Genomic DNA, 26,468 nt, shown 5'->3' on the forward strand with positions numbered 1-26,468 from the left:
AGTGCTTAATCTTCCCATGGGTGCTCAAGGGAGACACACCTAATTGATCACAGCCCTCTCTCTCCTGGAGCTTATAAGCAGCCTCAAAACACTTCTCAATGAAGCATTCTAGGCAGCCATTGTCAATCAATCAGAGTGGCATGTGATATTAAAATATATTTGCCATCCTCAGTTTAGATGAAATGGGGGAATGGACGAGATGTTATGATGAGGTCCTTTCTAATCCTAGGGTTCCATAACAGTCGATGATAGCATCAATCTAACACTGTATCCTCAAACTGCTATTGCCAGATCTGGATAAATACCACAATTAACTGGTGAAATACACTTGCAATGTCTAGTGAAGATAACCTGTTCTTTCTAGTAGAGTTTTGATTTTCCTCTGTATATCATGAGATCTCTATTTGCCCCATATTTTCTGCTGATGAAATATTATTGACGGTGGCGGTGATGGTGATTATTATTAAGACTATCAATAATAATAAGAAGTCACCCTATATTTCCTAGTAATAACATGAAGATGATTACTTAGCTTGCAAACGTATACCATTCATCTTCTACCTCTCTCTTCTTGATCTCCCTAAAACACCAATCCCATTACTGGGTAGCTTTTTAAAGTGATATTTCAGTTCTTCACATGTGTCAATCAGAAAGCTAAGGGCTCATTTTTGCACTGATATCTGTCAATTCTATTCTGAGAAAAAGATACTGCTCCCCATTACCAGTGGGTAAACACATGGAAAGAAGCACTAACCATTCATTCTTTGCATTCATACTGACCCGTATTTGCTAGGCACCTTCTCTCTGTTCAACTTTCAGCTTGTGACCTTTCTAGTGTTTGTCTGTTTATTTCACAGTTGACAAAATCAAAACCCAAACTGAGAAAGTGAGGCCAAGTCTGCACAGGAAGTCAGTGTCAGAGCACAACTAAAACCCAGATCTCCTGGCTGCTGTGTGCAACTTTAACCTCAGGCCAATTGTTTTTCATTACATCACACTTGCCAGTGAGATGAAATCTACCTCTGGATTGAAAAGTTGGGCGTTCTGATTAAATCAGATCTAGTTCTCAGTTACGAATTGAGTTCATCTGTTTTGAAAAAGTCACTGTGTGTTAGCTAACTCTGGAGGCTGTGCGGGTCAGGGCGTTTTCACTGTGGAGCAGATCCCCAGCTACAGATGGGCGTCTACGTGTCTGTATTTGCATTCCCTCCCACACACGAATACCCAGCACAGCACACACTTGTTAATTTAATTTATTTATAAACATAACCTGCCAAATTTTGAGATGATGGATGATTTAGGGCTTTAATAAATCCACCATTGAATGAGCCCAAGAAATTGTCTAGTGTCAGCTTTTCACTAAATGCAATTAGTCATGTGGAAATATTACAGATATAAAAAATAATCTTCAGCGGAATTTCATAAATTTGATAGAAAACACAGAATCTAGGAAAGCTGCTTGTTTAGAAAGTGAAAAAAACGTGGGAGAAAGCAAAGAAGGGAGTGAGGAAGAAGGAAAAGGAAGGGGAGGAGGAGAAGGAGAAAGAAAGAGGGGAGAGAGAAATATTGACGAGAGAGAGAGAGAAAGACAATGTCACCTGCTCTTGCAATTCCATGACTCTTTTCTGTGTACACAATGCAAGCTTGCTATTCTTTCCAGATCCTTTGCCCTGCATACATTTGGCAGTGAAGATGGAATGACAGCTCCTCATTTTGGTGTCTGTACTGCCTTGCTTTCACACTTCTTCATTTCCCCTACAGTCATCTGTGAGGAGGTTCAGACAAGTTCCCAAAAGAGACAAAGTGAACAATGAGTAGAGTTGGCCCCTGGAGCTTTAGGATCCACATTGGCAAACTGCACTCGCTACTAGAAGTCATCCTGCTCTTCTCAGATGTTGCCTGTTCTCCTTGTCTTCTCCAGTATTGCTCCAGCCTCCGGAGCATTGGTTTCAGGTCCCGAATAGAGCCAGGGCTGGGAGAAATAATCCCATCGATAGGATCTTCTTGAGAACAGGGGAGAACAGGGTAATGTATAATGTGTCTTATACATTACCAGGTCAGCAGTGGCTGGTCCAGGACTTGGCACGTAATAGGTTCTCAATGAATATCTGTTGGATGAATGAATGGTTTTGACTTTCCTCATCTCATCTAAGTTGAGAAAAGATTCACTAGGATATTATAAATAAGTTCTTAAGAAGGCGTATTCCATCTCTGCCAGAAAGTGCTCTATTCTTAAAGAGTAAACAGAAAGAGGGTAACTTAATTCAGAACCTTTATTTTCTAATAATGAAACTGTAAGCTCTGGTGGAGCACGTTCCTGAGCTCATTCTTGAAGCTGACCTGCAAAGTAAGGTGAACCCTAAGCTAAGTTGATTAGAGTTTTTGCTTTACTGTGTGATGTTTGTTTTCATTGCTTGGTCCTGTGATACAAATATGCCTGAAAGACAATATGGCACAGTGGTTAACATAGAAACCAGCTTAACTCATTTAACCTTTTGTGCCTCAGTTTCCTCATAGAGGGCAATAGTACTTACATTATATGATTGTTGGTGAAGATAAGCTGAGCTGATCTTGGCAGAGCACTTTGAAAAGAGCCTGGAACATAGTAACTACTGTGTAAGAAGGATCTATTATGATGCTTTGATTGAAGAAAAGACAAAAAAGAATGAGCTATTATTTTTCTTATACCTCATCCTATAAGACTATGAAATGGGAATAGTAAACAACCCCCGTGCCCCATTTCTTGTTTCTATGATATTGATACTAAGCACAACATAGTAAGTGCTGTATCTGAAATAGGGGTCCTATTTGGTGGTTTGGGGAGACGCTAACATTTGTGTTTTTTAAATCTACCACTGGAAATTAGCCTAATGGGGAAGAACGTGTGAGGAGCATTCACATTAGGAGAAAGACTGCCATCAGAAAGGAAACAGAGATGCCCATGCAGTCATCCAGATTCTGAGTCACTGAGTGTGGGGGAGAAAATTTCAATAGCAATAAATAGAATTTGGTGCATAAACTGTGATTTGAGCAGCAAGTCCTGAAGTATAGTTGGGGCTGGCTTTTAAACTTAATTATGCACATGTGTCTCCGGCAGAGTTTATTGAATCATATGGTGTAAACCATAAACAAACACTAAAAACCTGGCTGGGTTGATGGCTACAAGCTACAAAATGATCTTTAAAGATCAAATATTTATTCCAAAATCCCAGGAGCCAACCTCTCTGCATTAAAGTCAAAAGCAAGTGATCCATTCTTCCTCAACAGTAGCTTATGAATCTTCTTCCTGATTGGAATATGTACAAACAAATAATGGTCCCCTGAGTGCCACGCTGCACGGAGGAGCCAATTTGGGTGACACACAAAATGCATAATCTAAAGGATTAGTAAATTGCCTTGGCAGTGAATTATCTCTGCAGAGCTTGACATAAATCAACCTCGTGATGCGCCATTCAGGGAATGTAAAAGCCTGGGCTCCCCAATAGTTTTCTGGATTCCCTCTGGCAGGGCCTCATTAGGCCTGGGATGGCTGATACGCTCAGCAGGGTGGCTTCTGAGGGTGGCTAATGGGAAAAAGAATGCAGACATTCCATCCTCTGCCTACTACAAACAATCTCATGATTAGCTGCAAAACCCAGGCCTCCTCATTTCTCAGGGAAGAGAGGACTATACTGTGTTCCTCAACCCCACTCCAAAGCTGCTGCCTCATTGCTGATTTCCATTCCATTTGGGATCTGAAATGCAAGCTGGTATCACCAAGCTTTGCTGCAATTCTGGGTTGCTCCTCAGAACGTTTGTTCCTTTTTTTTTTTTTTTCCTTTTATGGAGCAATTCACAAACCAGCTCAAAGTTCATAACTCTGCCTGTGGCTGGCTGGTGGCTTTGCCTGTGTGTTTTTACAATAGTTATATATGTATGCACATATACATATTGAAGCATAAGTATAAATATCTGTGTGTTATGGCCCATGCAAGGGAAGCCTCCTTCCTGCAGGGAGTTTGAGCTGTCTGCAAATGACCACCTGGCCCTGTTCATCTTCCAAGAGCTTGCAAGTCCAATCAAGCCTCCCAGATAAGGAATGTATTATAAAGATACATACATGTCAAGATGCTGATGCAAGCTATATCAGGGACAGCAAAAATTAAGAATAAATAAATAATCATTGGAAGATTCTGTCTGAGGAAGTTGTCTATGATGGCTTTGAAGCATATTTCCTGGATGTCCTCTGCTTATATAGCGAACAAAAAATCATATTTTTATTGCTAATGTTGTTAAGACCATCGTTTCCTTGACCCTAATCCTGGTTTTGTTTGTTTCCTTCGATGTGACTTTGTGTTCCCTAAATAGATATTGCCAACTGAGGTGCTGGCGGCCATGTGCACTTGGAAAACAGATTTTGTTTACTACCACCTATAGCCTTTTGTGAAGAGTCAATATTTAAACTTAGAAAGATTTGTTACTTCTCTTGCAAAATAAATCAGAAGATTGGGTCCTCACTGCACCATGGAATACTGCTGTCCCACTGTGTGGCAGGAGCAAGGTTATTCTGGGGAGAATCTCAGCTTCAAAACATCCAGATATCCTCACATCTCCCTCCTCTGCCCCAGATCTTCTCCTGTTCCCCAGTGGAGCTATTCACACTCCAGGTCATCTTTGAGGCTTGTGGGAGTTACTTCAGCTCTCATACCTCTGCAGCCAAGGAAGACCTGGGACAAAGAAGATCTGGGACCTCTTGTACTGCCAGGCCCAGTGGCCATCCTTTAGGCCTCCTGGACTTTGACAGTTCTTTGGCATAAGGCAACCCAAGCTAACTGAATAATATCCAGACCCAGGAGCCAGAATGTGCTGGTCCATTTTTGTATTACTATAAAGGAATAGTTCAGACTGGGTAATTTATAAAGAAAATAGGTTTAGTTTACTCACGGTTCTGCAGGATGTATAGAAAGCATGGCACCAGCATCTGCTCCTGTTGAGGGTCTCAACTACAATCATGGCAGAAGGCAAAGGGGGAGCAGGTGCATCATGTGGCAAGAGACAACAAGAGAGAGGGGAAGTGCCGTGCTCTTTTAAACAACCAGATCTCATGTGAACCACTAGAGAGATAACTCACCACCAAGGAGATAGCACTAAGCCACTTATGAGGGATCCACCTCCATGATCCAATTACCTCCCACTAGGCCCCACCTCCAACACTGGAAATTACATTTCAACATGAGATCTGGAGAAGACAAACATCTAAACTATATCACAGAGTAAGAGGATGGAGAAGAAATACCAGCTCTGGGGCCTCCTTCCCCTAGAGAGATTCAGGCGATCTAGCAACCCTAACAGAGGAGATCCTGCATGGGCTACGGTAAGCACCTGAGTACAATGTTACCTTTATGGGGCATAGAGACACCTTGGAGGATGCTGGGAAGCAGGGATGCTAAGGATTTCTGATGTCAGGGAGGGGCCTTTCCCAAGAGCATAAGGGTCCCACACTTCACCGTGGATGGTCACGGGCAGTCCACCAGCAGTCTACAAGGCCTATAGTAACTTTGTGGATTCTCTGTATTTTTACACCAGAACCGTCTCCTTAAACACAAGGTAAAATTGCTCTCTTTTCCCATTTCCTAAACATTCAGGACATGGTTACCTGTTCCTTGCCTACCGCCGCTCGCATGCCTCACAACTTATATGGATGTGAGAATATTCTTTAAGATGTCCTCCTGGAAATGCTATGCTTAACCTGCACACTGGTTCTTGTTCATTCCTTCTGCTGCAACCCTTTGTAGATGAGGCCCCTTGTCTCCAAGCACTGTCAAGCTGCCTGATAGTGGACTAAAGCTTTGAGTGTGGACACTGGTTTGCGAGAATATTAACCAGAGTCCTTTAGGTTTTTATCTACAACTTAACACTCAGAGAGAGATGAGCACTAGAGTTTTTTAATATGGTTCTAATAAAATACACTTAGCACTAAGCCTCCGCATCACTGATGGCATGGTCTCACTCACTGCATTCTGGCATGGTACATAACTTTCGGAGCAACAGTGCTCTGCTTCATTGCCACTTTCTCACATTTTCTACCACCATAGTGCACTTTGTCCTGGAAGTTTGTCAGTACCAAAATGATCTGAGTGCCGCTCAGAAAGTCCTGCAGAATAACTATTGGTGGCTGAAGGCCAGGAGGAGTTGTACTGTGATAGGCTATAGCTACGCTGCTGCGTGAGGCGAGAGATGCTGCCTGACTCTCAGGCTCATGCTAAAGGAGTGAAGAGATGAAGAAACTCATCACTGCCTCCTGAAGGGACGGCCACTTGGACTTCTTTAAGATGATGGCACCTGTGCCCTTTGACCCTGGCCCCTCCCTTTGGCTTATCTCCTCTCCATAAAGCTTTGTTCAGAAACTCTTATTCCTGGCCAAGACCCTGAAGAATCTGAATATGTGGTGGAAGAGATGCTAGATTCCTACTGGTGGCTAGCCAGGTCCAGCAACCAGTTTCCCCAGGAATCAAACGGACCAGAACCAGAGCTCTGGAAGTCTTCCTTGCACACCCATAACATGCCAGAGTGCACTAGAGATTTTCATGGAGCAAATCCGAAAAAACTGAATTCTGCTGTATCCAGGGGAACTGGTGAAGTGCTGGGAGACGTGGTGGTGGGAATACCATTTGAATCTGAGCACGAGCAGTTGTATCTGTGTTTACACTGCTCAAGAAGCTTCTCCAGTGTTCATTCACATTTCAACCTTCACCTTTACACACCCTCCTTTTACCTGGTTTCCCCAACACAGCCTATCCCAACCAGCATAAGTTCATTTGAGATAAGGGGTCACTGAAAGGAATGTTTACCAGCTCTGTCTTGATTACTCGTGGTGGTAGGAGGATCCACCCTTGCTCCCCAAGCCCTGTCTTGGCAGGCAATACCTGCGGCTTGCTCCTTGCCATTCTTTTGTTAATTGAAGCCACTAATGGCTTGATGTTGAGCGTCCTCTCAGCCCCTTGCCCACTGTCTGGCCAAGGTGCTAAAGGACAGAGAAATCCCCCGCAGCAGGCTGCAGGCAGAAGCAGCTGCTGCGTCGAGGAGGTGGGTAATCTACAAATGATTGCTAGCCAGTGAATAAGCACACATTGATTATGCTCATTTCACTACCAGCGGAACTGCCTATGGGGAGGATGGGCTAGGGGAAAAATTGATGAGCTGGTTAATGCGGCTTATTGGCGAGACAGTTTTAACACCATGTGGCTTTAAGAGTCCTGTTTAAAAAAAATTAATGTGGAGATTGCATTCTAATGGGTCTGAGTTCATACGCAGCGAGTTACAAATATGTGTCTCTAGGGGCAGTTCTTGCATTAGGCTCTTTGTTCCGAAATCCTTTGGGGTGGAAGAGGGTAACGTATCATATTGAACATTTGTTAAGTGCCACTGGTGTTGTGCACACACTGTGTAGAGGATGCAGCCAGGTGGGATGTGTGGATCCTGAGTGCTGAGCAGGTAACAGTAATGAGATGTCCTAACTTGGAAGCTGAGATGTGGGGGAGACAAGGGTTGATGAATGAGATGGATGCTAAATGGAACTCTGAAGGGGAAATCAAACCCTAATAGAGGTAGAGAAGACTTATATGATATTGAATGTATCAAGAGAAAAAGAGACCGAGGGCAAGAGGAAAGAATGAAAGAACAAAAGGAAGGAAGGAAGGAAAAAGAAAAGAAAGAGCAAGAAAGAGAAAGGAAAGGAAAAGAGGGAAGGGAAGAAAGAAAAGAGGGACAGAAAGAGAGAGAGATAGGGAGGGAGGGAAGGAAGAAAGAAAGGCAGGCAAGTGAGCCAGAGAGAAGAAAAGAAGGATGGATGGAAGGAAGGAAGGAAAGAGAAAGGGAAGAAAGCAAAGAGGGAAAGAGAGAGGGAGGGAGGGAAGGAGAGGGAGGAGGGAGGAAAGGAAAGAAAGGCAAGCAAGTGAGCTAGAGAGAAGAAAAGGATGGATGGATGGAAGGAGGCAAGAAAGAAAGGAAGTAATGAAGGAGGGAAGGAAGTTAGTTTAGTTGAGGGGGGAGAGAAAGGGAGGAAAGAAGGGGAAGGAAAGTATTAACAATCCTCATCTATTCCTGTATCAGTAAAATGCATCCTGGCTTCCACCTTATTGCTCACTCCATTGTTCACACGGGATTTAACTCTAAACCCTACTCAAGTCCTTTAGTAAATCATTCCTGGGCCATTCTAGCTCACAAAGATTTCTATAACTGATGATCTCTTTAAGTAGCATTTCATGTGTTATAATAGAAATTGACTTTTGCTTTAAAATGCTATTTAATTATACTCTTTTTCCACGGCAAAAAAATTAATAAAAATAAAATGTGGCTCAAATATTTAATTTGCTCAAATATTTTATCAGCTCCTTTAGAGCAGATCTTATCACTTACTTATCTCTGCATCTGCCATAGTTTTTAGCACAACATTGGAACATAGAGGAGGCAAAGTTGGTGATTATGGACTGCACTTGATTTGAAATTTGACTCACGCAAATTAAGAATTCTCCTCACTGCCTTGAAAAGGCTAAAGCCCTTTTCTGTTTTTGCCCAATACCTAGCAGGTTGGTCCTGATCACATTCTTCTCCTTTTTTCCCCTCTGTCTTAGTTTCTACTCCTTAGGATCCTCCTCCTCTCCTTGATCCCCATGTCCCAGCCCTGAAGAGAGTGAGCCAGTGAGAACGACCCCCTCCTGCCATCTTGGCAATGATCTTAACCAAGCCTGGTCACAGTCACAAGTCTTGACCTCAAGACTCCCTTCCCACCCAACGGAAGCCCCCCACCACTCCACTGAAAGCCACTGCACAAGTTTTTCCTGGTCAGGAAGTCCAACTGGCTTTCTCTCCTGGTTTCCATATTTTTGCACCATGTTCTCAAATCTGGAGACCCCTCTTTTCATGATTCCTTCAAATGGTCAGCTCTGTGGGAATCCCTGCCTGGATCCAGTTTCTCAAGGTGCTGCTACTCACTGGCATCATCACTTCAGCTTCTCGCGCTGAGCTCACAAACAAGTGATACTCACCCTGGTACCAAATCCTCTTCCTAGACACCCTGCTTGTCACAGAGGTAGATCTGGACAAGACTTGTCATTAAACTACTTGACTGAGCAACAGAATTCAGATTATGTTCTCATGTCACCACCTTGCTTCTACTCAGGGACACCAAGGAGTGAACGGCTGGTGCCCAGCATCTCATCTCATCTCAGGGATACCTTTGGAAGACCCACCTTGTTTCAAAGATACGGAAAACACCCGATTTCCTTTTTACCTCCAATTTCCCCTTTCCCTGAGTACTTTTTAAACCCTCAGTTCCTTTACATCTGGCTTAAAAGCAATCCCATTTAGCCCTACAGAGCTTTTAACTTTTCAAAACATTTTCATACTTTTAATCTCATTTGATCCTTACAATATCCCTGCGAGGTAGGTAGAGCAGTCATTATTAGACCCATTTGAATAATGAGCAAAAGAGACCCAGGGAGATGAGTGTCTTGCTCCATGTCCCCTGAGAAGGGACCTTTGTCTCCTGACTTCTGGGTCAGCGTTTTTTTTTATTCTAGGGAACTAAGTGACTTGGCCATCCTCATTTCAAGCTCTCTAGTGTCCTGGCTCCATCCAGCAGGAGAGGGAGGGGAGGATGTGTGGGGACAGGACTGGGGGTGGTGCAGCAAGGAAGAAGGTTCGTAAGGGGAAAGTGCTTACATGGCTTACATATCAATGGCTACTCATTAGCAAGGAGAGGTCAGGGCACCTGCCAATAATGATGTCTGCATTATGGTAGTTAATGGAAATGGTGCAGTACCTGCCCCATCAAAAACTAATCTGCCCAAGAGACACCCAGGCCCAGCACAGCAAGAATGAGATCCCCGCTGGGGATAGCTCCTGGAACTGAATCCAAAGCCATTAGTATCAGAAGGCCTCGGCCATGCATCTAGTGGGCCCTGCTGATTCAGACGGTGCAAAGACTACAGCCATTAGTGGGGCCAGGCAGGGACTGGAAAAGCAGCCCTGGAGACTGGAGAGTTAGATTCATCTATATGCCTAGAAGGATGCCAAGATGCTTGTAAGGAGGGGCTGAGGAAGAAGGAATGGAGGGTCTTCGCTGCCCCCAGTTCCATGGGGGTCTTGGCATGAACACTCTACCCATTCTTTAAAACACAGCCAAGTAGTTTGTTCCTCTCCAAACTTTGTCCCAAACACAACCATGCCCAGGTCTTACCCATGGCATCATGAAGGGCTGTTTCCCTGTTCCTTGTCTAGCTTCCTCCAGGGAGGCCAGGGTGAGTGGCTCAGCCTCCAGGCCTTGCAGAGCCACCAACAGCAACGTACCTAGTAGCCATGTCTGAGACAAAACAGGAAGGTTGCTGGGTACCCCGCACTGCAGCACTGTAAGCACTGGGCCAGAACTTCGGGCACTTGTGGGGTGGTGGGGGAGTGGGAGGGGCGGTTGCTAAATGTGTCTCTGCATTGGCCAATGTGTGGCCTTAGCAGAGGCTCTTCCCTCATGCATGACTGTTTTATCTGACAACGGAGGTACCAATGGCTGCTCATTGGGTGGCCATGAGGACTTGATTTCATTTTGGAAAAGAGGGAACAAGGGAGGTTTTAAAAGTAGAGAGAGACCAGGCATGGTGGCTCATCCCTGTAATCCCAGCACTTTGGGAAACCAAGGCCAGTGGATCACCTGAAGTCAAGAGTTCGAGACCAGCCTGGCCAACATGGAGAAACCCCATCTCTACTAAAAATACAAAAATTAGCCAGGCAAGGTGGTGTGTGCCTGTAATCCCAGCTACTTGCAAGGCTGAGGCACGAGAATCGCTTGAACCCAGGAGGTGGAAGTTGCAGTGAGCCAAGATCGCACCACTGCACTCCAGCCTCGGCAACAAAGTGAGACTCCATCTCAAAAAAAAAAAAAAAAAACTCTAAAGGCAAAATATTGCTCTTCTGTAGATGAGAGCAGCTATTTCTTTTCTTCCTCCCTGAAGGTAGCACTGCCAGCTGGCATCCCCAGGGGATTATCAGGTGAGCAACAGGCTTGACACACTGGATTTCTCTCAGGGTCCCATTGGTTCAGGCAGGGCACAGGGTCCAGTCATTAAAGGGGCCAAATATGCAAAAGAGAAAGCCCCTCAGGGCCTCTGCATACACTTACAGCCTGGTCCTCCAGGTGGCCTCACAGACCGTCCTGTGCAGGTAACATTTTATTACTCTTCTCTTCCTCTGGCCCTGCCCTTCCCACAGTAACAGGTTCTTTCTGACTCATGGCAGCCATAGCATCAACATCCAGCCCTCTAGCTTCCTCCTGCTTGTGTTTTTTTTTCTTCCAAAGGCCTGTCTCTCACTCATCCATGTTTCCTTAGGGTCCACAGGTAGTTCCGATTGAAAGGCCTCAGCAAAATTCAACAAGCCCCTGGCTTTTTATAGAGGAAGAAAATAAAGCCCGGAGAGGAGAAGGTGCACTCAGAGCCAATTAGTAATGAATTCCAGAGTAGAATCTCATTCTTCTAAAGTCAGGAGGCCTCATGTAGAACCAAGAGACGAAATGGAGAAGATGAGATCATATGACCTCTCAGTCCAGCCAAATCTCTGGACCTAAGCTATCAGATGACCTGTAGAACCTTACAGATGTAGTTTACTTATTTTATTTGACAAGAAGATCCAGATTGATGCTGTCCTGTATGGTAGCCACCATATGACATTTCAATTGCATGTGTCATTTCAGTTATAATTAAATCAAATTTAAAATTTAGTTCATCAATCTCATTAATCCCACTTTAAGTGATTGCAGGGTGCAGTGGCCACCATGTTGGACAGTGCAGATACAGAACATTCCATTACTCAGGGAAGGTTCTATTGGACAGTGCTGGTATAAGGCCGGGATTCGTTATCTCATTTTTCAGATGGAAAAACTAAGGCTTAGAGAAGGAAGAAGACAATAACTTGTCTGATTCCTGTAGTCAGTAACAAGAGGGACTTTACTTTTTGTTACATCAATTTCTACACCTTTGCCTATAAAAGGCAACAATTGCATCCCATTTTGAGGTCCTTGGAAGTGGTGACTCCTGAATTTCTGCAACAAGTGGCTTAGAGAAAACAGCCTGATTGGAATGAGGGTTCTTGACACTGTTTTCATTTTACTTCACATAAGATTGAGAAAATGTTGCCTGTTCATATCAAAGATTGGAACAGACTAGATAGAGATGTAGGAGTTTGGCTGAAGCCATCCTTCATGACATCCCCCTCTGTAAGCTGCCTTTCTCTTCGTTTTTATACAATAAAGATAACATTTATAGAGGCTTACTTCTCCTTCCCCCCAAATGATAAAAATAAACAACTTTGCTTAGTACAGTAAAAATTGTCTTACCTTGTTTGGTAGAAATTATCCAATTTTGGCCATATCAGTGAAAGCAAATACATACTACGCCTTTATTAATAGAAGTCTAGTATTAAAGGAGAGCAGTTAAAACCTAGATCTACAATAAATGGCCAGACTACGTCTGTGTTATTCATGGGAACTTGTTTGAGAAGGACTAGAGATAAGTAAATGCATATCGTAAATTATGTCATGAGGCCTGGAACAAGAGAATGGATATGTTTAACATAAAGGAAGACTCAAACGGAATATATATGGTCATTTCTAAATATCTGAAGAGTTGTTGATTGAAAAAAATACGTTTGTTATGTGTTTGCTTATTGGGTGGAACACTGGCTTATTTTCAGCATTTTCATTTTATCTTAAAATCTGATTTTCTTGGCCAGGCTTAGTGGCTCATGCCTGTAATCCCAGCAATTTGGGAGGTTGAGGCAGGAGGATCACTTGAGTCCAGGAGTTCAAGACCAGCCTGGGCAACAAAACAAGACACCATCTCTACAAAATGTTTAAAAAAATATCAGGTGTGGTGATGTGCATCTGTAGTCCCAGCTACTTGGGAGACTGAAGTGGGAGGATTGCTTGAGCCTGGGAGGTTGAGGCTGCAGTGAGCTGTGATCGTGCCACTGCACTCCAGCCTGGGAGACAGAGTGAGACCCTGTCTCTTAACAAACAAACAAACAAAAAACCCTTGCTGTCTTAAAAATAAAAATAGTATTTTTAAAAGTTCACTGAGAACTACATGTTAAAGAGAAGCTGATTTCATCATCATCATCATCATCACCAAGGTCAGTAGGTCCACCTGCTCTAGACCATGTTTTCAAGTAGTGTTTCCTAGAGCCACTGAGGGGGCTGAGCCAGAAGATCTCACAGCTGCCTCTCCATATCAAGGCATTTTCATGAGGCTGGGAGATATCAAAGAAGCAGTGTCATAACAAGCATAAGAGCCTTGAACCAGTAATTGTTTCTCCTGAAAAGTCTCCCAAATTATCACAGGAATGAGACATTAATAGACAGTTCTAATCTGGTTACCCAGAAAGAGAGCAGCTATCCAACATCACTTTGTGTTCATTATGTTATGTTATGTTGTCATATTAATGTTGGTTTGTAGTGCCCTCCCTCTTCTATATTAGTGTTTTCTCTTCTTGGCTTTTAGGCTGAGTATCACCCTCTCAGGGGTTATTTTGCCTTATGGAATCTTTGCCTCTGTGGGGAATCTCAGAGATCATGCAATGCAAAGCATAAATGATCTGTGTCCACTGACAAGCCAGCTCTTATGACTTCCCAAAAATTGTTAGCTGGTAAGCTATCAATTTATCTATTCTCCTTTTAAGAAATAGGGTCCCTGGAAAACCATAAGGGCACCTATAGTTGCCGAAAAGGAGTGAATATATTTGAGCAGAATAGAATGACGTGTAATTTTGAATTTCACTCAGTACATGACCACTCGTGATATTCCCTTAAAAATCAACCCATAATCAGAGAGTGTAATCACCATTTTTATGGGGTAGTTTGAGCTCTAATCTCATATATTAACTGGCATATTGGATCATTGCTGGAGACTGCATTAGAAGACCATTCTTCCAGTTGGTTTTGGGCAAAGACAACGAGGTTTCCCTGAAACTGTATGTAACTAAACTACTTGAATAAAGTACAAGACTCTCACCATGTAATACAATCCCTAGTAGAAGTTTAAAGCCATTGTAATGTTCCCCAAATTTAGCAAAGAGGTGGAGTCTATACCTGTCTCCTTCTACACAGTGTGGTTAGAAATCCGAAATGCAGAAGTGTTTCTGCAACATAATTCATCAACCCCTGAGATGAATCTACATTCATAACCTGAAGAGCTATTTTGAAGAGTATCTGTATCCCATAAGTTAACAAGTTTAATAAAACTTGTGTTTTATTAAATGTATATTTCCATTACCTACCATACTATGTGTTCAAGTAACCATCCTTCCCCTGCAGTTTCTGCTAAATTGAGAGTTCTCTGTGTTCCTCAAGTTCTATTCTTTTCCTACTGGGCACATAGCTAGACCTCATTTCCCAGTCTCTGCTGTGACTGAGTCTGGCCTATAGAATGTGGGCAGATCAAATGGAGGTAACCTCCAGGCCTGGCTATGAAACACTCTGCACATCTCATCACACTTTTTCTTCACCCCCATCTGCTGGCTGGATATGAGCAAACAGCAGAGGACTGCAAGAGATGGAAAGGTCACAAATTGCAAGGATTCTGGGTCCCTGAATCACTGCATGGAGGAGAGTCACCCAGGAGAACTGCTTGACCAGAAACACTTAAAATGGAGTGTTTCATAAAGCGGAAATAAAATTATACAGTGTTAAGTCAGTGACCTTTGAAATTGTTTGTTATAGCAGTTAGCCTACCCTTGACTAATACATTATTTCACATAAATTACAGTGTCTATATCTAGATTGCAGTTTACACAAAATGCTAGAAATCAGAGGATACATGTCTATGGAATGCATACCATAACATACTTTGCTATAACATACTGGAAGTGGGATGGGTAGAGCAGAAAGGTTTTCTGGTTCTGTGGAATTTGGCCAGTTGAGCTAATGCTAACTAGAGGTCAGACTCTAACTGAAGCACAAATGGGAGAGGTTTTGAGGCCAGGTGGCTGCAGAAAGGGTTTTTACCCAGGTTTCCTCTGGCTGTGTTATGAGGGTTTTCAGAGATGAACATACTTGTTCATGATAGAAAAGACCATATTCGGGGAAACAACAGTGTGAGTCAAATCAGAAGACAAATTTAAATCAGCAATGGGCCAGGTGTGGTGGCTTACACCTGTAATCCTAGCTGCTTGGGAGGCTGAAGCAAGAGAATCACTTGAACCTGGAAGGCGGAGGTTGCAGTGAGCCGAGAACGTGCCACTGAACTCCAGCCTGGGTGACAGAGCAAGACTCGGTCTCAAAAAAAAAAAAAAAAAAAAAAAATCAGCAATGAAGCTGATGACTGTGTTGAGATCAGCAATCAGTCCTAGTCAGGAATATTGAGGGTGGGGTGGGCTGGCTGCCAGGAGTAAGTTGAAGTAAATGGTTCAAGGTTGAGGCTATCGATGGCACATATATGTTGGAGATTTATGGTTCTGGTTTCATCTGGAGCCAGTCAACCTGGTGGCTTTGAGGTAGGCTGTTTATGAGCCAAACAAGAAATAATCCTAGTTAAATATCACTTATGCTATGAGACTTATTTTCAGTATGCTTTTAAATAAAAAATTTTGAAATGCTTCATCAATTGATATAAAATTATTTACATCTTTGGGCCAAAGAAGCACATTATCCACTGAAAAAAAATGTGTCACAGATAAGAAATCCACCTTAAAGAAGATATTCTAGAGAAAGAATTCTAGAATGTATATTAGATGTTCTAGAGAAAGAAGAATTTTAGAAGGTATACTATAAAACATACTGGCCAAAACGAGTTGGAAGCTCTGGGGTTGAATTTTAATTTGGCTACTAACGTGCAGTGTAACCTTGGGCAAATCACTCTTATTTGTTTCAGTTTCTTCATCTGTAAAACAAGGGCGTTACACCCAAGGACAAATCGCAAGTTATTTCCAACTCTGACGTTGTATGAGTCTAAGATATTATCTTTCCTAAGTGTGTTTCTGTGATGCTACAGAGGTGAAGGGATGAGTGCCTGCCTTTCTGCAGAAGACTGGACCCTGACTACAAATTTTGGTGGACTCTGGGCACAGATTATCACTCATTAGAGAGTGCCCCTGGTTCCAGTGATCTAGACAGTTCAGCCCTACTGTGCAAATGGGACTCACACAGCAGGTGCCTCAGACAGTTTCTCCTGAAGCACATACATCAGAGAAAAGATCGCAGGCTTTAGAGGTAGACAGAACTTGCTGTGGATGTCCTTCCCTCCTCCCCTCTTAGAATCGTGGACAAGTAATTCAACCTCTGTGATGCCTTAGGGTTCTCATGTGTCAAATGGGGATATAACCAAAGTCTCTCAGCATTTGAGAGCAACACAAACCACATCCATGTTCTCACTGTCTTGGTTAATTAAGCAAATGAAAAAACGTTGAAAAAGTTTAACAAAAATCAGACCATATTTTATATATCTATGTTGAATAAAGTAATATTTCAATTACATAACACACAGGTAGAATATCATTTAGCAACACTGAGGCCTGTTATGAAAGTGACAGTCAGATCCAGTGGCTCCTTTCTCCTTTAAACTCCTACCTATCTGTGTTGTGTCCTCCTCTGCTGCACATCTTCTGTGTGGTAAAGGATTCAATGAGAAAATGTTTGTAAAGTGCCTGGCATGACATGGCAAGTAGGCACTCAATAAATAGTAGCTATTACACTGATGACGTATGGGCAATCCTGAAGTTCAGCAAGCCCTTGCAAGCACCTCTAAGTCACCCTGGGAGTGTGGCGTAGACTGAGTATTTGCCTAGTGCAAACCCCTTCTTGAGTCTCCATCCCACTCTCCTTTTAATCCTCCTGGCAGCCATAAAGTGTCCTTAGACGCAGCCTCTCTGAGCGCAGATCTCTGGCTCCTTGGCTCTGGAGCCAGCCTCCACCTGCAGGGCCACTTGAGTCTTTAAGAAAGTATGCTAAGGATCCCTTCTGCTTCTCGGCATTTATTTACTGTGGATTATTTATTGTGGAAATATGAGATGGATGGTTAGGGAAGGAGAGAACAAACAAACTTACCTTCCTCGCTTGCCTTAACGTGTTTGAGTTCCTACTTGTATGCACTGAAATATCTATAATTTACTTTTCAGTTTTGCAATGTTTATGGCTTTTATGTCATTTGAAGGTTATTTATAACAATTATATAAGGAAGCAAAGTGCCATAAACTGAAGTAATTTACTGTAAAATATCTGAAATGCTAAAATATCAAATGGTGCATTACAGTAGTGCTAGCATCGCTCACGGAAAAAGGAAAAGGAAAAAAAGTGTCTAAAAATATAGCCTCTACCCCATCAGCCAGTCTGTTACATTCATCTTGCAGATTTATACACTAAAGAGCAACTGGCAAGTATTAATTTAATTGCTTTGAGGGAGGGGTTGAAGTTGAGAGAACATGGCTCCCCTATCCAGTGCTTATAAACGTGGATGGATTATTTTGGAGCAAAGGGATACAAAGGTGAAGTCAAGCACTATGGGCATCAAGCTGGCCATGACCCTCTGCTCCTTCTGCTAAATCCTGACGTCCTGAATCCAGATGACAGGCATCATATCGCTGGTAGCAGGGAGAGAATTAGGGAGCAATGAGCCTGTGTCTAGCTTCTAGTTCTAGAAAGCCAATTAAGTAACTTGAGGACGTCAGGTCAGTGAGTGATTCAAGTCTGGCCGGTGGTCACTCCAGGAAAAGGCAGAAACCTCTCCAACCAGGAGAAAGGCCTTTAGTCCTTCTCAAGGCTATGTCCTAATAAAATGACTTTTTTTCTCATCCCTCCTTTCATTCATTGATTCAACAAATGTTGAATACCTACTACGGGTCAGGTTTTGGAAACACAATGGTGAGCAAGACAGCAGGATCCTTCATGGAAGTGAAAATCTGGAGCCTCAATATTAAGAACTATGGACATATGTTCACTGTAAATCTGATAATCCTAAAGATTCTAGTCTGAGCGCAGAGGGAGTTAGCTTATTAAAGTACCCAAGGAGGTGATGCCTGTGTTGTGGGAATATGGAAAAGAGTGCTGCTTCTAGAACATGGCAGTGTGGCTTGCTTTCTGATTGTTGCTGGAGATCTGGGTTGGTGACGAGAGATCACTCCTCAGACAGCTGCCCCCTTACTTTGCTTCATCTGTGGAAAGAAAACAGAGTTGTTGCTGGGAGGGAGTAGTCATGCAATTCTCTGCCAAAAGTAAAACTGCTCTGTGGGCATTTATCAACCTGAACTAGCCACAAGAGACTTGAATTTCGGGTTAGTCTCCTCCAAGTGAACCAGAGCATGTGGGCTCTAGCGATTATCTCTCGGTTGTAAACCCCTTACTGGAAATATGGGGGTGGTAGAGACATGGAGATTTTCCATGTTTCTCAAACAGGAGGGTAGGAAGGAGACATGGAGATTTTCCCTGTTTCTCAAACAGGAGGGTAGGAAGGAGACATGGAGGCTTGGCACTATACACAGGCGACTTAGACTTCTTTCTACTAATCATCATTTGGTGAATGATGAGGAAGGTAGCTCCTCTGCCCCCAAATCTTTCCCCTTTCTCTTGTGCTATGATTCCCCCAAATTATCCCTTATCTCTGCATTCCATGAAGTCAGTTTTAGCTCCTCCCTGTAGGGCCTCTTGGTGTTTGTTTGTTTTAAACATAAAAACTGCATTAATAAATTTTTAAAAATAATTTTAATAAAATATTTAAGCATATTTAAATAAATAAAAGATATTTAGTACAGTATATATCTAAAAAAGAGCATACATGAAAATGGGTTGATGAATTACCACAAAGTTAACACACCCATTTAAGTACCACTCACATAAAAATAAATAGAACATTTCCAGCCCTCCTTCAGGCCCCTCATGCTCCCTTCAAATCATAACCCCACTTCCTTTCCATAGATCATTACTATCACAATAATAGTACAGGACGTACCTTTTTGCTTGGTTTCACTGATTCAACATTATGTTTCAAAATTGTGGTTGTTTGTAATAGTAGTTTACTCATTTTCATTGCTGTATAATATTTCATTGTAAGATCACACCACAATCTTCTTTTTTCCTCAGGAAAAGCTGATTTATTACTCAAAGATAGGCATCAAGGATAAACAGAAGCTTAAGATCCATGGTAAGCTACTCCCTCAAGGCCTAGGAAAGTGCCCAAGGTAAGTGGAATCTTGTCTGCATGTACTTCACAATGGACCATAGCTGAGTTACCCTAAAAGTACTTTGTCCTGGGTTTTGTATACACTGGGCACCAATTGTCTCAATGAGCACAGATGTTTCAGAACAAGGACATAGCTTAGATTGTTTCAGACACTTCCTCCTTATCTCAGGATGTTAAATTCCTAGTACATTCTTCAAGGAGATGTGGGAAGAACTGGGTTGGCCAAGGTCATCCTTGGGATGGAAAGGCCAAGGGGACCTTTCCTCCTATAACCTCTTTACCTCCAATTTTTCTCCTTAACTCAGTTGCATCAGGCTTTTGGCCCTACCACATTACTGAATCAGTTCTTTTTAAGCCCACCAGTTGCCAAACCAATGGCCAACTTTTTGTCTCCACTTACTCTCTCAGGAGCACTCAACACAGTTGGTCATTCCCTTTCTTGAAATGCTTTCTTCATTTGGCTTCTGTTGAACTTTAGCCTTGATGTCCTTCCTCCTTCAGTGGCTGCCTTCTCATTGTTTCCTTTGCTGGCTGAGTTGCCTTCTTGCATCTTTAAATGTTGGGGTTTCCCAGGGCTCAGTACTGTGGAAAACTTCTCCTACTATCCTTATTTCCCAGATGATCTCATTCAGACCCAGGGCTTTGAATTGTATCCATGTATTCATGACCCCAAAATTTATTCAGGTGGGGACTCCTCCATATTACAGACTTGTGTATCTAGCTGCCTGCATTTTAATTCCACCTGGATACCTAATAGGCATGCCAAACTGAGCTTGTCCAAAACAGACCTCTTGATACACCTCCCATGCAAAAACTGGTTCCAGCCCCAGTGTTACATCTCCCTAAATGGTACAACTGTTCACACGGTTGCTAAGGCTAAGAATGTTAAAATAGCTGCTGCACTTAGAACAATACTTGGCACATAGATAGTTAACAATAAATGTTAGTTGAATGAATTAATAAAATTAATCTCATAAACCAGTTTCTACCTGATGTGATGGAATGCAACCCTGAAGGATATAGAAGGTAGGAACAAACCTTCCTCCTACTCTAACAGCTAATATATGTATGTATGTATATGTGTATACATAGATACTCGTCAATACCCACACATATATATACATACATACACATACACCCACATATACACACAAATATATACACGTATAGCTGTATATACACAGAGAGAGAAAGAGGAAAGGAGTGCTATGTGAGTGGAGATTAGCAACCACTGTCATTCTGTGGGTCATCTGCCAAGTCTGGGTATGGGCTGTGAATTGTTTTTTGCCATAGGCAGAGGGACTCAGCTAAGGAGATAAAAAAAAATAGTAGAACTTTTAACAGACTTGTGGGCTGATAGGAAGGATCAGAATTTGGAGGAGCCTCAAACTTGTAGTCAGGTCTCACCTGGGTTTCTCCCCATTGGCTTTTCTTGAACACTGGAGTGGCATGGAGCATAACAGGCTGGGCTGGAAAGTCAGAGATAAATCACCTGCAGTCTTTTGATTTATCAGAGACACAGTCTGGGTAGAGAAAAGGTTCTCTACCAAAAGGGAAGAATCTGTTTTTCAAATTTTGTGCTATAGACTTACAGTTAGAACTGAATGAAACTAAACCCACAGCCCAGTACCAATTTAGCTCAATGTCTAATTGGTTTGAAGTGACTACTCCTCACCTGTATTCGTGACAAAAAAGAGCATGAACAACCTCACCTGGCTCTGACTGCTTTCAAGTTTTTCTTTTTATTGTCTTTTGACCAGGATGTGCCTAGGTATGGCTTTCTTGTTTTTATCCTGCTTGAGGTTTTCTGAGATTGCTGGATCTATGGGTTGTTGTCTGTCACTGCTTTTGAGAAATTATCAGCCATTATCTCTTTGAACAGTTCTTTTTTTCTGCCTCATTCTCTTGCTCTTTTTCTTCTGAGATTTTAATTACACAAATTTTATATTGGCTGACAATCTCCTACATAATTCTCATGCTTTTTTCTCTTCTTTCCATTATTTTTTTCTCTGTGTACTTTATTCAGTTGGATAGTTTCTTTTGTACTGTCTTTGAGTTTCCTATTCTTCTCTTCTACTGTGTTCATTCTACTGTCAAACCCATTCAAGGAATTATTTTAAGTCAAAGTGAAATACACAAACATAAAAATAATAATTTTAAAGTGTACAATTCAGTGTCATTTAGTCCCATCACAGTGTTGTCCAACCACCACCTCTAGTCTAAAACATTTTCATCACTGCAAAAGTAAACCCCAATCCATTAACTACTCATTCCCTATTTCCTTCTACCCGTAGAGTTACCCTGACAACCACCAATCTGCCTTCTGTCTGTATAGATTTATCTATTTTGGGTATTTCATATAAGTGAAATAAAAAATAGATGACATTTTGTGCCTGGCTTCTTTCACTTAGCATAATGTTTTTGAGGTACAGCCATGTTGCATCATGTATTAGTACACTCACTATCTGGATCTCTAGACGGTCTGCTTCCACTGACTGTTTTCCTTTTGATTACAGGTCATGTTCATTTTCCTGTTTCTTCATCTGTCTCATGATCTTTTTTTTTTTTTTTTTTTCGCTTGTTTTGTCATGGACCAGTCTATGCAAACCTGCCCCAAAGTACAAGGAAGCTGAGAGGCTGAAAAAAAAGGTTGACAAATCCAGTTTCTTGGAAAGAAACATTGGGAGTCCAAGGTGGGTGGATCACGAGGTCAGGAGATCGAGATCATCCTGGCTAACACGGTGAAACCCCGTCTCTACTAAAAATACACAAAAAATTAGCCAGGCGTGGTGGCGGGCACCTGTAGTCCCAGCTACTCTGGAGGCTGAGACAGGAGAATGGCGTGAATCCAGGAGGTGGAGCTTTCAGTGAGCCGAGATCATGCCACTGCACTCCAGCCTGGGTGACAGAGCAAGACTCTGTCTCAAAAAAAAAAAAAAAAAAAAAAAAAAAGAAACATTTAACAGGAACTTATGAACAGAAGCTATCTGTGTCTCAGGTGGCAGTGAGACAAGATGGTGAATCCCCATACCACTACACCCCAGGACTTGAGGCTTATACACCACAGGGGAGGAGTCATTCATTCAGAAGGGATGTATAAGACAATTGAAGCATAATAACATCTAGGTTGTTTAAGTTAAGGGCAAGATTTATGGTAAGTATCTGCTCTTACACAAGGCACAACAGATAAGAAATCTTGGAGGCTTTCCTGGAACATGAGTTAATCAGAAGCCAACAGGGCAGATTAGCATCCAAGATGGAGTTGCTTTAGCCTCCACAATGCTAAAAATTGTATGTAAAATGACTATAGAGTCTGATATACCACAATCTTTATCCATTGTATTGTTGATGAGCCGTAGAATTATTCTTGATCTGTAGTTATGATGAATAATGCTGCTATAAGCATTTTTGTGTACATCTTCGGGTCTAGATGCATTTTTGGTAGGTATATATGTAGAAGTGAAGTTGCTGAACCACAAGGTGTGCATATGATCGGCTTCATTACATACTGCCAGACAGACAGCATACTGTCCCAAGTGGATCATCCTGCCTTTTTTTCCCCACAATTCTGAGTGAGCATTGTTTGCTTCATATCTTTGTTGACCTTTGATATTGTCAGTCTTTTATATTTTATCCATTATGATGGATATGTATTGGTATTAATATCTCCTAGTATTATTTTTTATAAATCAACTTTCTGAGATATAATTTACATAAATTATATATTCATTTTAAATATGCAGTTTGATAAATTATTGACAAATATAGTATATACTTCTTGCTAGCCATCACCCAATCAAGGTAGAAAACATTTCATTATCTCAGAAAGTTGTTTTCCCTCACAGCCAATCTTTGCCGCTTGATACCCACATACCCATCCCAAGACAACCACAGATCTGATTTCGATGACCACAGACTAGTTTTCCTGTTTCAGAATTTCATAAAGATGAAATCATGACTGTCTGTACACTCTTGGGTGTTGTATTAGTCTGTTCTTATGCTGCTAATAAAGACATACCCAAGACTGGGTAATTATAAAGGAAAGAGGTTTAATGGACTCACAGCTCCACATGGCTGAGGAAGCCTCACAATCATGGCAGAAGAGCAAGGGACGTCTTACATGGTGGCAGGCAAGAGAGACCTTGTGCAGAGAAACTCCCTTTTATAAAACCATCAGATCTTGTGAGACTATTCACTGTCACAAGACCAGCACAGGAAAGACTCACCCCCATGATTGAATTACCTCCCACCAGGTTCCTCCCACAACACGTGAGAATTATGGAAGCTATGATTCAAGGTGAGATTTGGGTGGTGACACAGCAAAACCATATCAGGTGTGGCTTATTCAACTCAGCTATTACTTTTGAGATTCATCCATTTCATTGTTTTGTGTATCAGTAGTTTGCTCCTTTCTACTGCAAAAGAATATTCCCTTGTTCATATATCACAATTTGTTTGTCTATTCATCCACTGACAGAAGTTTGGGTTGTTTCTTATTTGGGGCTATTATGCATAAAGGTGCCATAAATATTTTTGTTGAAGTCGTTTTTTGTGAGCTTATGTTTTCATTTCTCCTGGATAAATATCTGAGAGTGGGATTGCTGAGTTTTAGGTTAGGCGAATGTTTAACTTTACAAAAAACTAAAAATTGTTTTTCAAAGTGCTTCTGCCATTTGGCATTTTACCACCAATGTAGGAGAATCCCAGTTGCTCCTTACCCACATTTGATATTGTAATTTTGAGCATTTAGGTCACTGTGAAGGGTTATTGCCTTGGGGGTTTACTTTGTATTTTCCTGATGCTCCATTCAATTGAGCGTCTTTTTAGTATGCTTATTGTCCATTTGGTTATCTTGTTTGGTAACATGCCTACCGTGTCTTTTCCCATTTTTGAATTTTGGGTTGTCTATCTTTTCACCTATTGAATTTTAGGAATTACTTACACGTCTTGGATACTTGCCCTTTGTTGGCTGTACATTACAAATATTTTCTATCGAACATCTTTTAAAAGGCAAATCCCATGGAAATAGAGACCCTGCTGAGTCACAGTCACCCAAGTTAATGTTTAAAATCCATTCCGTTCTTAGTGGAGGAATTGTAGGATTTACTGAGCAAGGAAGAAAGGAGAAGGAGTAGGAGCAGATCTTACCTGAGCCATAGAGATACAAGGACAAACATGACACCACAGAGTAAAGGCTTTGGGTGTCGCCATGGCAAAATGCTCCAACTCACATGCAACCATCAGTGGTTGCCTATGCTCTGAAGGTTAAAGTTGAATTTGGGTTTAATTGGAATTAGTTTTGAAATTGATTAGTAGAATCTGTCATTGACCTTGTAGTGGTTAAGTGTGTGCCATTTGACAAACCAGTAAAGAACTTAGAATTTCAGGCTCACTTTTCCCCTCCCGGCTTCTGCTCCACCTGACGCCTGCGCAATCCGCCTAACCAATGTGGCCGTGGTACGGATGAAGCGCGCCGGGAAGCGCTTCGAAATCGCCTGCTACAAAAACAAGGTCGTCGGCTGGCGGAGCGGCGTGGAAAAAGACCTTGATGAAGTTCTGCAGACCCACTCAGTGTTTGTAAATGTTTCCTAAGGTCAGGTTGCCAAGAAGGAAGATCTCATCAGTGCGTTTGGAACAGATGACCAAACTGAAATCTATTTTGACTAAAGGAGAAGTTCAAGTATCAGATAAAGACACACACAACTGGAGCAGATGTTTAGGGACATTGCAACTATTGTGGCAGACAAATGTGTGACTCCTGAAACAAAGAGACCATACACCGTGATCCTTATTGAGAGAGCCATGAAGGACATCCACTATTCGGTGAAAACCAACAGGAGTACAAAACAGCAGGCTTTGGAAGTGATAAAGCAGTTAAAAGAGAAAATGAAGATAGAACGTGCTCACATGAGGCTTCGGTTCATCCTTCCAGTGAATGAAGGCAAGAAGCTGAAAGAAAAGCTCAAGCCACTGATCAAGGTCATAGAAAGTAAAGATTATGGCCAACAGTTAGAAATCGTATGTCTGATTGACCTGGGCTGCTTCCGAGAAATTGATGAGCTAATAAAAAAGGAAACCAAAGGCAAAGGTTCTTTGGAAGTACTCAATCTGAAAGATTTGGAAGAAGGAGATGAGAAATTTGAATGACACCCATCAGTCTCTTCACCTCTAAAACACTAAAGTGTTTCCGTTTCCGACGGCACTGTTTCATGTCTGTGGTCTGCCAAATACTTGCTCAAACTATTTGACATTTTCTATCTTTGTGTTAACAGTGGACACAGCAAGGCTTTCCTACATAAGTATAATAATGTGGGAATGATTTGGTTTTAATTATAAACTGGGGTCTAAATCCTAAAGCAAAATTGAAACTCCAGGATGCAAAGTCCAGAGTGGCATTTTGCTACTCTGTCTCATGCTTTGATAGCTTTCCAAAATGAAAGTTACTTGAGGCAGCTCTTGTGGGTGAAAAGTTATTTGTACAGTAGAGTAAGATTATTAGGGGTATGTCTATATGACAAAAGGGGGGTCTTTCCTAAAAAAGAAAACATGATGCTTCATTTCTACTTAATGGAACTTGTGTTCTGAGGGTCATTATGGTATTGTAATATAAAGCTTGGATGATGTTCCTGATTATCTGAGAAACAGATATAGAAAAATTGTGCAGGACTTAAATAATTTTCGTTGAACATGCTGCCATAACTTAGATTATTCTTGGTTAAAAAAGTCACTTATTTCTAATTCTTAAAGTTTATAATGTATATTAATATAGCTAAAATTGTATGTAATCAATAAAACCACTCATGTTTATTAAAAAAAAAAAAAGAACTTAGAATTTCAGAACTCTACAAAACCTGGGAATTGTCTATTCCTGTCCCCTATATTTTGCAGATGACAAATTGAAAATCCACAGCAGTGTGTCCAATGTCACAACATCAAGTTTGTATTCTAAAGACTGATGTAATCTACTTTGTGTCTGAAAAGTGGGAAAATACCACAAGTGCTTAGTATCCTGTTGGATAATTTGTGATAATTATCAGAGAAATGTAATATGCAATCTTGTCTTCAAGAAAATTCCAGTTGAATGAGGAGGCAACATCCTTCCCCAGAATGGTATAAGAACAACGAAAGGGGCTTTATTTCAAGTTAAACACAGAGAATTGGACTCAGTCCAGAGAGCTCTGACAGTGACCAGCTTTGATAGTCTTGGGGAAGGCCATGGCAGGTTTGAGCATGACAGTCTCGGCCCATCAGTGATCTTCAGAGCCGAACATGTTA

General features: G+C 41.8%; 1 protein-coding gene across 1 annotated transcript; it reads left to right on the plus strand.

Moving 5' to 3' along the window:
* Positions 1-5,260: 5,260 nt before the first annotated feature.
* On the plus strand, positions 5,261-25,903 carry LOC109027880 (uncharacterized). The gene is given in 8 exon segments (XM_055348215.2): positions 5,261-5,353; positions 6,374-6,614; positions 6,944-7,065; positions 11,059-11,193; positions 19,094-19,191; positions 24,581-24,847; positions 24,849-24,880; positions 24,883-25,903. Coding segments are annotated over 8 exon segments (1,446 nt in total). The 3' UTR covers positions 25,341-25,903.
* The last annotated feature ends 565 nt before the right edge of the window (positions 25,904-26,468 follow it).

The sequence above is a fragment of the Gorilla gorilla genome, chromosome 7 (genome assembly GCF_029281585.2).
Source record: "Gorilla gorilla gorilla isolate KB3781 chromosome 7, NHGRI_mGorGor1-v2.1_pri, whole genome shotgun sequence".
NCBI lineage: Eukaryota > Metazoa > Chordata > Mammalia > Primates > Hominidae > Gorilla > Gorilla gorilla.